This window comes from Castanea sativa, chromosome 2 (genome assembly GCF_040712315.1).
Source record: "Castanea sativa cultivar Marrone di Chiusa Pesio chromosome 2, ASM4071231v1".
Classification (NCBI taxonomy): domain Eukaryota; kingdom Viridiplantae; phylum Streptophyta; class Magnoliopsida; order Fagales; family Fagaceae; genus Castanea; species Castanea sativa.
Window position 1 is genome coordinate 12,008,299 of NC_134014.1, and position 13,275 is coordinate 12,021,573.

General features: G+C 34.3%; 1 protein-coding gene across 2 annotated transcripts; it reads left to right on the forward strand.

The window, feature by feature from the left end:
• Positions 1 to 5,751: 5,751 nt before the first annotated feature.
• LOC142623621 (uncharacterized) lies at positions 5,752 to 12,811 on the forward strand. Of its 2 annotated transcripts, none has more exons than XM_075797061.1 (6): positions 5,752 to 6,016; positions 7,502 to 7,714; positions 7,847 to 7,911; positions 8,006 to 9,742; positions 11,724 to 11,877; positions 11,981 to 12,811. In XM_075797061.1, exons 2-6 carry the CDS (start codon positions 7,594 to 7,596, stop codon positions 12,646 to 12,648), a joined length of 2,745 nt encoding a protein of 914 aa, XP_075653176.1. In that variant the 5' UTR covers positions 5,752 to 6,016; positions 7,502 to 7,593; the 3' UTR covers positions 12,649 to 12,811. The 2 variants fall into 2 exon arrangements, with proteins under 2 accessions (XP_075653176.1, XP_075653177.1); XM_075797062.1 differs by having other exon boundaries at positions 7,847 to 7,905.
• The last annotated feature ends 464 nt before the right edge of the window (positions 12,812 to 13,275 follow it).

Consider the following 13,275-nt stretch of genomic DNA (forward strand, 5'->3'; position numbering starts at 1 on the left):
GTAGCACAAACAAATCACCAACTAAGTTAAATGCAGTGGAAAATAAAATTGACACAGTGATTTGTTTACGAATGTGGAAAACCTTCAAGGCAAAAACTCCACGGGGTGATTTTAAGGTCATCACTCCCGAGAATCCATTATTATCATAACAAATAGTTACAAGTAAAGGAATTCCAGTACCTTATACCAACCTACAGTTGAACTCTTACCCCAATACATAATTAGATTTGTTCTGTAGTGACAATCTCTCATTTTCAATGCACGGCTCGTAGTACATGACTAACCAATCGGTGTGCAGATTCCAGTACGCAAAATTTTTCAGTTCATCAACACGATGAAGATCACGAAACTCCTTGGTCACAAAACCCAACATCGTACAAACACAACAGCTTCTTCAAGAGAAAGATGAAATAAGGCAAATTCTGTCTCCAGTTACAATTTGCATGAACAAAACTTTGCCTTACACTCGTGCCACATTTGACGGCCTTTAAAATAATCCTTATATATATATTTAGGGTTGTGAGAAAAGAAAGCCTAAATATGTATACACGGATTAGAGTGAAATCAGATCTGAAAAACTGATTTTCATAAATCTTGATAGATAGGTTATCTATCAAGCAACTGTCGAGTATCGGCCTAAACTGCCTTTTAAACCTCAATAGATGCTATCTGTTAAGATAGCTGTCGAGTTTTAAAATCCAGCACTTCTTTACTTGTTTCTTGGACAGATTTGCATAGCTTTAACACTTGGACTTGAACTCTAGTTCCTTGAAGTATTAAACACATCCTAGATCTACCCAATTACAAGTAAAGTGCGTTTTGTCAAAGGATTAGCCAATTCTAAATTACATATGTTCCTAACATGAATCACATATGTCCTAATAGTAATCTTTAAAAGTGGCAGTCAATATTTATGATTTTGTATTATTATGAATATTTTAATGAAGGGGTTGCATGTATAATAAAGTCTTGGGATATAATTTATTAATAAGGCCTAGAGTGCAATTATATTTATATAGTGATATTAAATATAATTAATGGTAACTTTGGACTTGTCAAGAGTTGATAGATAAGCTCAAAGCTCATTGGAGCTAGAGTCTTATTTGTTCTCTTTTTAGTCCCACTCCAAGCTACATACTAGAGCCCAATTGGAATGGCCCAAAATGCTAGCTCAATTAGATAATCAGTTATATATAAGGAAAGAAACATACAAAATTTTAAGATGGATGGTAATTCATGAAATGGTGTGTATGTGGTGTAAGTCACTCTCTTATTTTGCCTTGAACACATACGTGTAAACTAATTACGAGACCACACTTCTTGGGTCGAAGTGAAATTGGAGTGAAAATTAAAAGTTTTTCTAAGTACTTCTAATCTTTGGTTTTGAATTTCACCGCATCAAGGTACGCTCTCTATTCTTTGTTCTAGAATTTAAGGTTACATGTTATCTCTCATGAATGAAGTAGATCAGTGTTTGTTGCTTCCGCTGTGTGTTTTGTATGAGATGCAAAATTAGATTTTCCAACAATTGGTATCAGAGCAGTCTCCAATATCATGCTTATATAACATGTAATTGAGTCTTAGAATTAAAGAAAAACTGTTTTCTTGGTGTTCTAGTTCAATGTTATAATTAAAATATTTTGTTTACTAGATGAAATCCTTTAATGAAATTTATTCATAATGAGATTAGGATTACATTTTCAAGGTTTCTAGCATCATTATGGTTCTTGATCTTGATATTGAAAACCCTAATGTTTGATCTGTAAATCTTTGTTGATAAAATCAAAAGGTGTTTTGATGGAAGAACAGTGAAGATGTCAAAAATGGTTACTAGAAAATGCTGATAAAAATTCAGTTATACTAGTTTCGTTCAATCGAGAATTCCTTTCGATCGATCAAATGTTCTTTTCGATTAATCGAAGAGGAATCGAGAACCGATCGATTGAGGCAGAAACTCTATGATGAAATTCTTCTTTGCCTTGATCGATCGAGAATTCATTTCGATCGATCAAATGTTGTTTTTGATCAATCGAATAGGAATCAAGAATTGATTGAATTAAGTAGAGACTTTTTGATGAAATTCCTCAATTTTTCAATCGATTGAGTAAAAGGTTCGACTGATTGAAGGCACTGAATTTTGAATTTTCATTTGTTTTTGACTAAGTGTTAAAATTTTGATAAAAGGCAATGTTATGTGTGATGAGATAACACATGCTTCTATATAAAGTGATTAATTTTTATGGTCCTTGAAAGCTAAGGACATTTATTAATCATTATCTAACTAAAAGACCTAATGAGATCAAAAATATTAGTTAAATAGAACTCTTAGTCCTAAATAGTTTAGGACTTGTCTTTTAATAAACATTCTAATAAGATTAGAATTTTTGTAAGATTAAAAGTGCTTAATTTATTTTAATTAGTAGTTTTAATGAGATTAAAGCTTTAATTAAAAGGTATATTGTTTCTAATGAGATTAGAATATTTTATTTAGTAAATTAAGGATAGAGTTCTTTATAACTAGTTCTTGATCCATTAGAGTTTAAGAAATCCTAAATAGTTTAGGACTTCCATTTTAGTTAGTGATTCTAATGAGATTAGAGTCTTCAACAAGTGCAAGGTTATTAGTTGTGATGCGATCACAATTATTTAAAGAAAAACCTAAATAACGAGTGGGAGTGTTGAAATAACCCTTTTGTTTAGTTTATTGTAATGTGAATAGGTACCTTGTCTTGGCCTTGAGCCTTGCATTCCATGGGGAGGGTATTTACTTCGCGGATTACAAGATTAAACTTCTTTGTGATTATGCAAATGTTCGTTACGCTATTGTGACGTGACTTAGTTAGATCACATCGAATTTAAACAATTAAATACATCTGATGTGTAGGGTTAAAATTGTGATGAGATCATAATGATTTCAAGACAATCCACTTGTTTTGAAATTTCTAGTGGGAGAGAGATACAAGGATTAGATCTCACGGCCTCCATTATCGGTTCATAGTAGTGTGGGTAAGCACCTAGTTTTGGTGTATATGCCTCGCGATCCCAAAGGAAGGTGTTTATTTCATAATACTACAAGATTGAACTTACCCGTTTAAAGTAGTGTGAACAAGCATCTCGTCTTGACGTATCTGCCTTGCGATCCCAAAGGAGAGTGTTTTGTTTCATCTCCAAGTTTAAACACTATAAGGGAGATGAAATGTGGCTACACATGATTCTAGATAATGGTGTACATTAGACTAAGTGTAATGTTAACCTCCCAAAAGAGCTATGTCATTATTTACTTAGAGGCTGAAGTTAATACGGCAAATTATTTTTTTGGTAAGAGTTACCATGATAGCATTAATAATGAGAGTAGTTCTCGCTTGATCATAGTGGTTGGTATTCACTTTATGCTGATGAATATTAATTGCGGGATTAGGTTGTCGTTGCACCTAGTATAATATGGTTTTTGAGTTCCATATTATATGGTTATGGATGAAAAATTATAATGTCTTTGTATTTATGTTCATAGTCTCAAAATAAAATTGTCATAAATTTTTGTTCTCTAACTACTATTTTAATTGAATCACATTAACTAAGAAATAATTTTAAACATGGTGCTTAAAGGAGCTGAAGTACATAAACATGTTTTGATTCAGCATTGTCATAATTTCCTATACATGATGCATTTATGGAAGATAGCTTATGATGTGATCATAGTCTCCATTAAAATGCTAAAATGTGACATTAGCTTCTATCTCAATTGTGCTACAACATGAGATGCAAGAGTTAGTACTAGACTTAGACTTTATATTAAGTCTAAATGAGATGTTTGGTATGAATCATATTGAATGCTAAGAAAGGCTTAAGGAGTTCCAATTTTATATCATTTTATGAAAATATTTTATTTTCAAATGAATTCAAATTCTTGGATGTAGAGATTAAATGTTAATCTCATATGAATATGATCCACAAGTCCTTATTAGAATCATTTGATCAATTTAGATTGTTTTGAAAATAAATAAATTCTTTTTATATTATCTACGTTGATAAGTGAGTTCTATGCAACGGAAGACATCCTAAAAGCTAAGGCTAGGATCAATACAAGACATTTTTCTGCAGATAACTATTCTGTAGATAATGGTAACTTTGAACTTGTCAAGAGTTGACAGATAAGCCTAAGGCCCATTGGAGTTAGAGTCTTATTTGTTCCCTTTTGGTCTCACTCCAAGCCACATACTAAAGCCCAATTGGAATTGCTCAAAAGGCTAGCCCAATTAGATAATTAGTTATATATGAGGAGAAAAACATACAGAATTTAAAGATTAATGATAATTCATGAAATTGTGTGCATGTGAGTGTAAGCCATTCTCTTATTCTCCGTTGAACACATACGTGTAAACTGATTGAGAGACCACACTTTTTAGGTGGAAGTGGAATAGAGTGAAGATTAAAAGTGTTCCCATCTTTGGTTTTGAATTTCACCTCACCAAGGTATGCTCTCTATTCTTTGTTCTAGAATTCAAGGTTACATATTATCTCTCATGAATGAAGTAGATCTGTATTTGTTGCTTCCGTTGTATATTTTGTATGAGATGCAAAACCAGATTTTCCAAAAATACCTTACTCAAATTGACAAATAAATGGGGGGGGGGGGGTGGAAAGACATAGGTTATTACATGATGTGTTGAAGTTATCATTGGGTTGACGTAAAAACTATCATACGTGCCTTTGTCATAATTTAATAAGAAAATAAAAAGTTAGAACATTGTGGAGCTATTGTTCAATGTGACATGACTGACAAGCAAATATAACAAATTTACTCGTGTCATGAGAGATATCATACCCTTTGTGAGCGAGAGAGGAGAGGGGTGGGGAAGGGGGATGGGTGGGTGTACAATGAGTGTTGCGGGGGCAGGGGAATTGTGCGAGCTCAATAGTTTGTAAAATGCTTTTCTTTTTCTTAATAAAACATTTTATAAAATTTTACAAAGGATATTACAGTTAATTAAAAATGTTTTCAATTTTGACCAACATTTTACAACAAAAATTTTGGTAAAATATTTTACAAAGAGTTTTTGGTTAATTGAAAATGTTTTTAATTTTGACCAACATTTAACAACAAAGCAAATATTGTTAAATGCATAATATTTGACGGTGAAATAAATAGGCGCTAAATATTACACAACCAAGAGTATTAATACAAAAGAACCTAACTTTTATAGTAGTAGTCTGGGATTATAAGGATTGAAATTCTAACACACAATCAACGTAGGATAAACATCTTTATTTTTTTTAAAAAGAAAATTGTACCTAACTCTAAAAATTGCAATCATTACTTAAATATTTTCATGCATTTTAAACATCCTCAAAGCTTAAATATATTGTACTTAACAGAATAGATGTGTATGTTATCCACAATGGTAATGGTATTAATATTATAATAATATTTATACTCTGGTAGTACAAATACAATGGATTGTAAAGGTAAAATAAAAGTTTTACAAAAATGAGGTTGCCTTGTTGTCTCCCCACACCAACGTACAGCCACCTGTAACTCTATCATGCTCTCTCTTCAAGGAAAGGACCACTCCGAATTTGGAATTTGAAATCTCTCCCTCTCTCTCTCCTCTCCCAGAGAGACGTTATAAACTTTTAACCTTTTAATAATACCTATCTCTCATAAAATAAATAAAAAACACATTTTAAACTATTATTGTTTTTATATATAATTATTTTGTTTTCGAAAAACACATTTTCATTCTGTCTCCATTTAATGCTTGAACTACGCACGGCCTTTCTCACTCTTTCTTCTCAGTAATAGTAGCGCTCTCTCTCTCTCTTTGAGTCTGACCCAAAAATCTCAAATTCTCAGTCTTTCTTTAAATCTCTGCAAAAGTCTTAATTGCTTCACTTGCTTCCTTTTGTGTGTTTAAAACGCAAACTCCACTACCAAAAGATTTTGGTGCATTTATAGTAGTGAGAAAGTCAAAGATTTCGGAAGAAATTTAAACAATCTTACTATTATTGTTTCAAGGTAAAGTTTTTTCTTTACCTTTCTATGTTAATGTTTGGATTTTTGAATCTGGGGTTGTGAGATTTTAGATTTGTAGTTTGGTATTGGTATTTTGTGTTTTTTTTGGCATTATTAAAATCTGGGTTTTGGAGGGTCCTGTTTGGTTGATGAGAAAATGTGGGAAAGATTGATGTTTTCTCAACGTGATGGATTGGTGAAAGTGGGACTTTTGATCTTGAATTGTGAGATTTGTGGGTTGTGCTTTGTTACTGGCTTACTGCTTTTGCCTAATTTGAAATTTAGTTAGTGAGGTGAAGTTGTTGGTATTGATCTTTCTGTTTGTTACAATTTTTTGTTGTTGGCTTTGTTAGATTCTGTGTTTTGTGGAGGGCTGTTTGGTTGATGAGCAAATGTAGGTAAACTGGAAAAGATTGATGTTCGTCAAATTCATACTTTGTTGAAATTGGGACTAATAAAACTAGAAATCTATAACGGGCTAGATTGTTTTTGTGGTTTATCTGAATAACTTAAATTTAAAAACCAATGCAATAGATTAAAAAAGGTGTTGACCTTTTTGGGTACATATAAACCTTGGAGTTTCTCAGTCAAATCAAATGGAGGATTATGCTCCATTTTTTGTTAAACTAGAGATGTTTGGAATTGGTGGTTATTTGTTTTTCTGAATTAGGGGATGCATTTAGTTTTGTTAAGTTAGCTGATCCCAAAGCTTTGGGATGCAGGCTTTGTTGTTGTCTTTGTATTTAGTTGGTTAAGTTGTTGTCTCCCCTCATTGATTTAGAAAGTTTAGTTGCATCAAGTTCATTGAATGTTGAGCAAATGCAGATCACACCGTATTGATTTTGAAGCAGATTATGGTTTTCAAATAAGGAGTATGAAAGTAGAAAAATTTATGTGCAAATCATTGTTTCCTTTTGGTGACAGTAATTCAAATTTAATAAAAATTAGGGTCCTGTTTTTTGCTTCCAATATATTTGTTTCCTCTTTCTGTGCTTGTGTCAATAGTCTCAATTTTGTTTTTGGAAAATGCTAAAGTTATTACCAATCTTATTACAAAAATCTTACAAACATGTCAACAATTGTGATTGGTTCTACATTAGCAACGTAATAAAATTTCTTATTTACCTTTTCGTTTTGTGTTTAAAAGTTAATGCATCAGTTTGTACAGCTTATGTAGTATACCTAACTTCATTCTTTGTTTTATAACATTTATGACCTATTTCCACCACCATAAGAATAGATTGGAACAAGTAGTAACAGTTAGGCCAATTGTAAAATTCTAGGCGAGCTGACAAAAGGCTATCAGTGGTTTACAATATATATGTGTGGTCTCTGAAAAGTCATGATGCAAAATTTGCCCATTGAATGGTGAAACCAATTCGATTCGAGTGTATGAGTTGTTCGGTGCATGAGTCACATTTACCAATCAGAAAAGGAAAAAAAAGTGTTTTAAGATTAAAAATTTTGTTCTGTTTGATCATGTTGCAGATGGATTTTGGTTGGCGAAAGGGGATTTGTTGCTTGCTCTTGCTTCTTCAGTTTTAAACATTGAATTGCCTTTTATTTTCTGTGTGAGAAAAATGGGAGTTGAGAAAGAAGGTTCGAAAAGTGGAGGAGGTTATGTAGGCAGTTTCTTTCACCTGTTTGACTGGAGTGCCAAATCTCGGAAGAAGCTATTCTCAAGCAAGTCAGATTTATCTGGTACAATTATATTCCATGTGACTAGAATATTCAATACCAAATTTTAGTCCCTGTGTAGATTTAATGTTGCACATATGATTAGTGTCTTCCATTATTGGTTTTGGATTTATATTTTTTCTTCATTTTGTGTAGAGCTTTCCAAACAGGGAAAGAAATGTGATGGGAACTTGCCAATGACGCGGCTCCATCTGGTGGGAGTATGGTTACTTATTGTTTCTGTATTTAAGATCTTATTACTTGGTTTGTAAAATTTAATCTAAGACATTAGTTGGATTTTTTTAACATGTCCAGGTAGATGATGATGACACCAGAGCAGGGTCAAGCATTAAAGGAAGCGATTATAGTTGTGCTTCATCAGTTACAGATGAAGAAGGGTGTGGAACTAGGGCTCCTGGGGTAGTGGCCAGGCTTATGGGATTAGAATCTTTACCCACATCCAACTCGCCTGAGCCCTACTCCACGTCATATTTTGATACTCAGTCTCTTCAAGATGCTCCTTATCAGAGGAAAGATTTTGATTATCATCATGACCACCAAATCATGTATTCTGGAAATATACTGAATAAGGTGGATGGCCCTGCCAGGAACTTTGTGGAGTCAAAACCCCTGAAGATGCTAAACAGGCCGATTGAGAAGTTTCAAACTGAAGTTTTGCCTCCTAAGTCAGCTAAATCAATTCCGATTACTCACCATAAACTTTTGTCTCCTATAAAGAGTCCTGGCTTCATTTCTACAAAGAATGCTGCTCACATAATGGAAGCAGCTGCAAAAATTATTGAGCCTGGACCTCAAGCTACTACCAAGACCAAGGTGCCTCTGGTAGGTTCTTCATCAGTACACTTGAAAGTTCGGGATCTCAAAGAAAAAGTGGAGGCTGCTCAGAAAGTGCCTGTGGTTGGGTCTTCTTCAGTAAACATGAAAGTTCGAGATCTAAAAGAGAAAGTAGAAGCCACTCATAAAACATCTAGGGTTGCTGATACTTCTCAAAGGCCAGTTGAGTCTAATGCTACCAAGTATCTAAAGGGACAATCTATGAACAAGAGCTGGAATGGATCTGCAGATACGTCGTTCAGGGCTTCTCCTGACATAGAAGAAGGCTCTTCTGGTTCAAGGAGTAAGTCAAAGTCCATTTCACTTGCAATCCAAGCAAAGGTCAATGTCCAGAGAAGAGAAGGAATAAATTCAAGTGCCAGTAGAAATTTGGTAAGCCAGAAAGAACAGAGTGAGGCTAACATAAACCAGCCCTTCAAGAGCCAGCCAATTATTCATAAGAATTTGAATAAGAAATCTTCCATACATAATGCTTCAGGAGTTCTAAGGCAGAATAATCAGAAACAAAATTGCCTTATGGACAACAAATTGCCCTCCAAACCTTTGGGTTCAAACTCGCATAGTAGAAAAGTGATGTCTGGGGACTCATCTTTTGGGCGTCACAAAAGTTCAAATAAAACCACTGGGAACTCCAGACTTGGGTCCAGAAAGTTAGGCGTGGAGGCAGCTGATGGTGATAAAGACACATATTCTAGTACAAAGAATTTCCCTAGGAAGAAACGAACAATAGATAGGGAATTTCACTTTGAGAAAAATCAGACTGTTGATAATGTGTTGAATGACAAAAATCAGAGGCCAGGTCAATCTAATCTGGCTATGGACAGGGACTTTAGTTGGGCTCAAGATAGCAGAAAGAAAGGCATGGATGTTATTTCTTTTACATTCACAGCCCCACTGGCACGATCAATGCCTGGTTCTGACACCTCTTGTCAGGCTGCACAGAAAAATAATGCTATTTCCATGGATCATCGAAGTAAAAGAGCGTTGCTTGACTCGGATAGTATTAAGTTATCTTCACTGGGATACAATGTGATAGGGGGTGATTCATTGAGTATGCTTTTGGAACAAAAATTAAGGGAATTAACGTATGGAGTTGAGTCTTCTTCCAGTGATTCCTTGAATGTAGGGTCAGCTTCTAGTTCTGCGTCATTTTCCTCCTCTAATTCTTCTACCTTCAGATGGAAAAATAAGTTTCAGGTATATAATTTTTCATTAATTATTTTTGAGATTTTTTTTTTTGTAATTATTTATCTTCTGTTTATTTGGACTTTAGACTCCGAGTCATGCTAGATACAAACAATCTAGTGTTATTCATGCTAGATGCACTGAACTGATTCTAGAAATGAGTGGAATGGGTGTTGGTATAAGTGACAGGCGTGCTTAAGTGAACATTTTAAAAAAAATGTAATAAATTTGAAAATAATTATTAATGGACGATATAACAATTAACTAATAAACTAATCATATAAAAGTGAAATATAATGTTTTATATTATTTTCTTGTGCTTTACAAAACCTGCACAATCATATGATATTTTGATAGTCATGATTAAAATGAAGACTTAAAGTACATGGTTGAATCACGATATACCCAAAAGGCCAAGGCCAAAAAGTACTGGAATGTCAAGTAAGGATTTCTATGCCTAACTAAAGCAATGCAATGCAATCCTAAAGCATATAATCATCATCCTTGTTAAGCATCATCATTGTCATCACAAGATTTGTAACCCTTATCATTTTTCTCATCTACTCCATCTAAATTAATAGTATATCCCCCGTGGGGATTATGTTGTGAGCTAGAACAGGAACTTGTTGCCCTCTCTAATGACATCATTCTTGATCTCATGTTGAATCTTTCTTCTTCAACACCAGCAGTCCTATGTCAAATAATCATCATTAAATACAAGATCATCTTTAGCACATTCATTGGGTTCTTATATTCTTCCGGTCAACCACTCATTGCTGTTGTCTATATCATTCAAAGAAATTGGATCAATTGTGTCATGTACATGGTTAAAGTGATAGCTTGTCTTGGTCAAGTCTCCTTTGCTGAGAATGAGTGGTGGAGTGTGGTCCTGAATGGAAGTTTACATCTTCTAAAATCTGTAAAGGGTGGAGGGGTGGGTGGGCTTAGGTGTATGAAATCATACCATAAACTTGACTATTGTATAACAAATCAACGGCGTGTCAACAACATCAGATTTGGTCACTACATTTCACTTTTTTCTTGAAAAATAACAAAGCTCCAAAAAGCATGCTTCTGCAAATGCATCTTGCTTTAGAGGCAAAAAGCGCGAAGTTCTGGCAATGTTTTTCGCACTTTGCAGTGTGCTTTTACCAACACTGTTTAGAATTGCTCTGTTTGGTACTTTGGTTGAACTGCAATTGTTATTAATGCTAGATTAATTTATTTTTGGGTTATATATATTGTGGCAAATGCCGCAAATCAATCTTTAATTCTAGAAATGAGAGGAGTCGATAGAAAAATACTGTACTGTTTAGAATGAATTGGTTTGGTTGAACTGCAATTGTTCCAAAAAACTAGCAAGATATAGCCATTTGGTATGGTTCACTGTCCTGACTATATGGGGGCCACTTTAGCTGATTATCAAGGTTCTTGAGTGCTTAAATCGTTGCATTTTACATGTTTTGTAAAATTTAAGTGCAGATGGGCATTCCAGTCTTAGTTTAACTCTCTTTTTAGAAAGTTGAACCTGTAGCAAGTCAAATAAACATGGGTTTCTTTTCATGTCTAGTATAAGTGTATAACAGTTAATTATCTAAAAAAGGGTCCATGTCTAATATAACTTATTATATAGAGGTCTATTCTTTGTAGTGATACTCCAACTTTTAGGAAACTGTGAAAGTTAAAAAGAGGTCATCCTCCTGGTGTTCCAAGATTGTGAACTTAATTGTATAGCAGTAGCATTATATTGGTGAAACTTGCTTTCTATTGTTGAATTTCTGACTTGATTACGCTTTTTTGATTTTTTATTAATATTTTGTGAACCCTTTTGAGCAAATTTGATTGGTGTTTGTTACTAATGATCCCAAGAATTGCTGTGAAGAGCCACCATGCCCCCTACACCATCCCCAATTTCTTGCAGTTTCAAAATTTAATTTGTAGCAATTATCCCTGTTTCATCTAACGGTAGTTGATGCAAATGCAATATCATTAGGGAGCCGATGAGATGGATGGATGTAGCAGCAATCATATTGAAGCTGGACCATTGGTTGGTTGTCGACATCCTAGTCCAGTCTCTGTTCTTGAGCCTTCCTTTTCGACTGAAAGTTGTGACTCTTCAATTAGCACTGATAGTAACAGTTTGGAAGGTAAAAAGAATTATATCCTTTATGCATACAGATTCAGTTGTTTAATCTCTATGTAAATGTATCATTCAGTCAGCAATGCTAAGCATTCAAAACTTACTTTCAGGAAGCAAGTTGTTTTCATCTGTTCTAGCTCAGGAGGTTATTGGTTTGAATTCTTCAAAGAAGTTCAGTTCAGTAGAAGCTGATACAGAATTATCAGATTCGGCTTCTTCTACATCATATGGAACTATGGCAGAGAAGTATGCAGGCATTTCTATTTTGACAGGTCATGTGAGTTCAACCAAGTGGGAAATAGAATATGTGAAGGAGATATTGTTCAATGTGGAATTGATGTATAAGGACTTTGCATTGGGTCGGGCCTGTGAGGTCATAAACCCTTATCTCTTTGATCAGTTGGAAAGTCGAAAAATACAGTGGGGAAGTAATAGTGGTGAATCTAGGCTAAGACGGAAGGCATTATTTGATTGTGTGAGTGAATGCCTGGATTTGAGATGCCAGCGATATGTGGGTGGGGGTTATGGAATGTGGGTGAAAGGTGTAGCAATGGTGAGAAGAAAGGAGTGGCTAGCAGAAGAAGTGTACAAGGAGATTTCTGGTTGGAGAGGCCTGGGGGATTGTATGGTTGATGAGCTTGTGGATAAGGACATGAGCAGTCAATATGGAAGATGGCTAGACTTTGAAGCTGATGAATTTGAACTTGGGATAGAGATTGAGGGTGAAATATTTGATTCTTTGGTTTATGAGGTGGTTGCTGATATCTTGCAGCTTTAATGCATTAAACCATTACTTTTTACTCCTGATGTAATTCCCAACGTGTGTGAATTTTTTGGGGGGATACTGTTAAATCCTCATTATTCTTCAATTTATAGTTTCATTTACTGTATTCAGATTCATAATGTGTCTCTATAGATCCTAATCAGGGTTCTGCTTCAAATTACAGCTTCATTTACCATGCCGCTCTGACCCTAATTTGGAAGTGTATACCATAAATGGCAAGCCGGTAGAACATGTGTTATATTTTTATCTTATCCCTACAACCTGAAGTTTTATGACATTGAAAGTAAAGAAATAAAGAAAAAGAGGATTTTCTCAAGATTTTTGCTTCTACTATTTTATATTGAAGGAAATATCACAAACCACAAAAATTAGTCAGAGAAAGGCCACACATTCAAACTATCCAGAGGCAAATCAATTGGTAACTCATCATGAAACGCATAAGCTTAAGCAAAGACTATATTGGTGAGGTGTCACTTCAACAACCTTGTACATTGTCATTGCTTTGTCCTTTCCTTCCATGATCTCATCTTCTTTGAACTCTATCTTGTCACCTAAATACATCACCTTCAATCAAAGTATACTTGCACATAAAATTCTCTCTGTCAAGTGCATGTATCCAGT